The sequence below is a fragment of the Protobothrops mucrosquamatus genome, unplaced genomic scaffold (assembly GCF_001527695.2).
Source record: "Protobothrops mucrosquamatus isolate PMUCROS unplaced genomic scaffold, P.Mucros_1.0 scaffold79, whole genome shotgun sequence".
NCBI lineage: Eukaryota > Metazoa > Chordata > Lepidosauria > Squamata > Viperidae > Protobothrops > Protobothrops mucrosquamatus.
Window position 1 is genome coordinate 1,372,404 of NW_015386456.1, and position 1,601 is coordinate 1,374,004.

Sequence of the window (1,601 nt, forward strand, 5' to 3'; positions counted from 1 at the left end):
ACTTGGTCTTGGAAGGGTTGAGCCTGAGTCTGTTCCTCCCCATCCAGACCCTTACGGCCTCCAGGCAACGGGCCATCACGTCAAGGGCATCGTTGGGGTGGCCTGGGGTGGAAATGTACAGCTGAGTATCATCAGCGTACTGATGGAAATCCACCCCAAAGCCACGAATGATCTCCCCCAGCGGCTTCACATAAATATTAAGGCAAGAAGGCAAAAAGTGTCCCCTACATCCCTTTTCGCACAACTAATTTGTCTTACCCTGCTGTGCTACAAAAGAATAAATAGTTGGTGACATGAAAGAGCTCTGCTTGAGTTCCTTTAGAAGGTCTGCAAAGTCATATCATAATAGGATAGATCAGGCATGTCAAATATGCGGCCCATGCAGGCCACACCCACCCCGGCAAAACAAATCCCGAGATGTCACGATACAGCCCTTGATGCGATTGAGTTTGATACCCTGGGCTAGATGGTCAAAGAATATCACCTGGAATAAGGTAGAGTAGCATTTTTTTTAACCTCACATTGTTCTAATAATCTATCCATCAAGTCCTCCTCACATATATATATTTATATTGCAGAATCTTTCCTCTTCCTCTCTCTCCTCAACTGGGGTGTCAATATTATGCATTCTAGAAGCTTACTATTCCTTTGTTTGTAAATAAGTAGCATAGTTCATAGGAAACTTTTTTTTGAAAATAGTGCTTGATTCTCTGCTGGTTGGACAGATTAATTTGCTTTGCTTGTTGATGCTGTCTTATCTATACATCAATCAGTTAAACATTTGAAAAGATCTTAAAGCTATCACTAGATTTTATTAGTAACTTGGGAATTACTATCAAACTAGTTCATTGGAACTAGCAGTGTTGAAATTTCTCAGGATTCAGAGAACCTCCAAATCAAGAATTCCACTTTCATCAAAAAACTAGAAGAAGACTGAACAGGTGAAAGGTTATTGCTGACTAACAGAACAGGTAATCCTTGTTTACCGGCAACTTGGTTGTTAAGCAAAAAGGTTTCTAAGATTGACAAACATATAATAAGCTATTGAAAAAGTAAATGAAATATATTTTGTATTTATTTCAAACATCTCCATTTTCTTTCAGGCATTTATTAACACAGCAAAGGAAATCTATGAAAAAATACAGGAAGGAGTTTTTGACATTAATAATGAGGTAGGTTTTCCAAATATTAGCATTTAGTCTGTGAGTATAAAATACATTTAAAAAAAATAGATGTGCAAGAGAAAAATAATCATATGCATTTCTTGGATTAAGAACCATCTTACTTTGGACTTAGTACAACGATGGAAAATGTACTGAAATCCCTAGTTTTTGAACCTGTATTTTATATAGTTGTCATGCCTATCCTGAAGAATTTTGTTCTCTGGAAAACAAAGAAAATCAGGTCCAGAAAGCAACTGCAGATTTCAAGTTTCAATGGAACATGGTGTCAAGCAAAGCTGTTTTGCATAGAATATAATAACTGATACTGATGGACAGAATGAATTCCCTCACGTTTCATATATGTCTCCTGAGATGAAAGCCTATAGATGCAGTATCATCTTGCAACAGGATTCACAGGACGGGGGGGGGGGGGGGGGC

The 1,601-nt window shown here is 38.2% G+C and overlaps 1 protein-coding gene across 1 annotated transcript in view; it reads left to right on the top strand.

Annotated features, from left to right (window-relative positions):
- The window catches only part of RAB2A (RAB2A, member RAS oncogene family), a 49,633-nt gene that overhangs the window by 39,253 nt on the left and 8,779 nt on the right, over positions 1-1,601 (top strand). Inside the window, exon 7 of the mRNA XM_015812376.1 lies at positions 1,104-1,172. Coding sequence (XP_015667862.1) covers positions 1,104-1,172 — 69 coding nt within the window. The remainder of the gene's footprint in view (positions 1-1,103; positions 1,173-1,601) is intronic.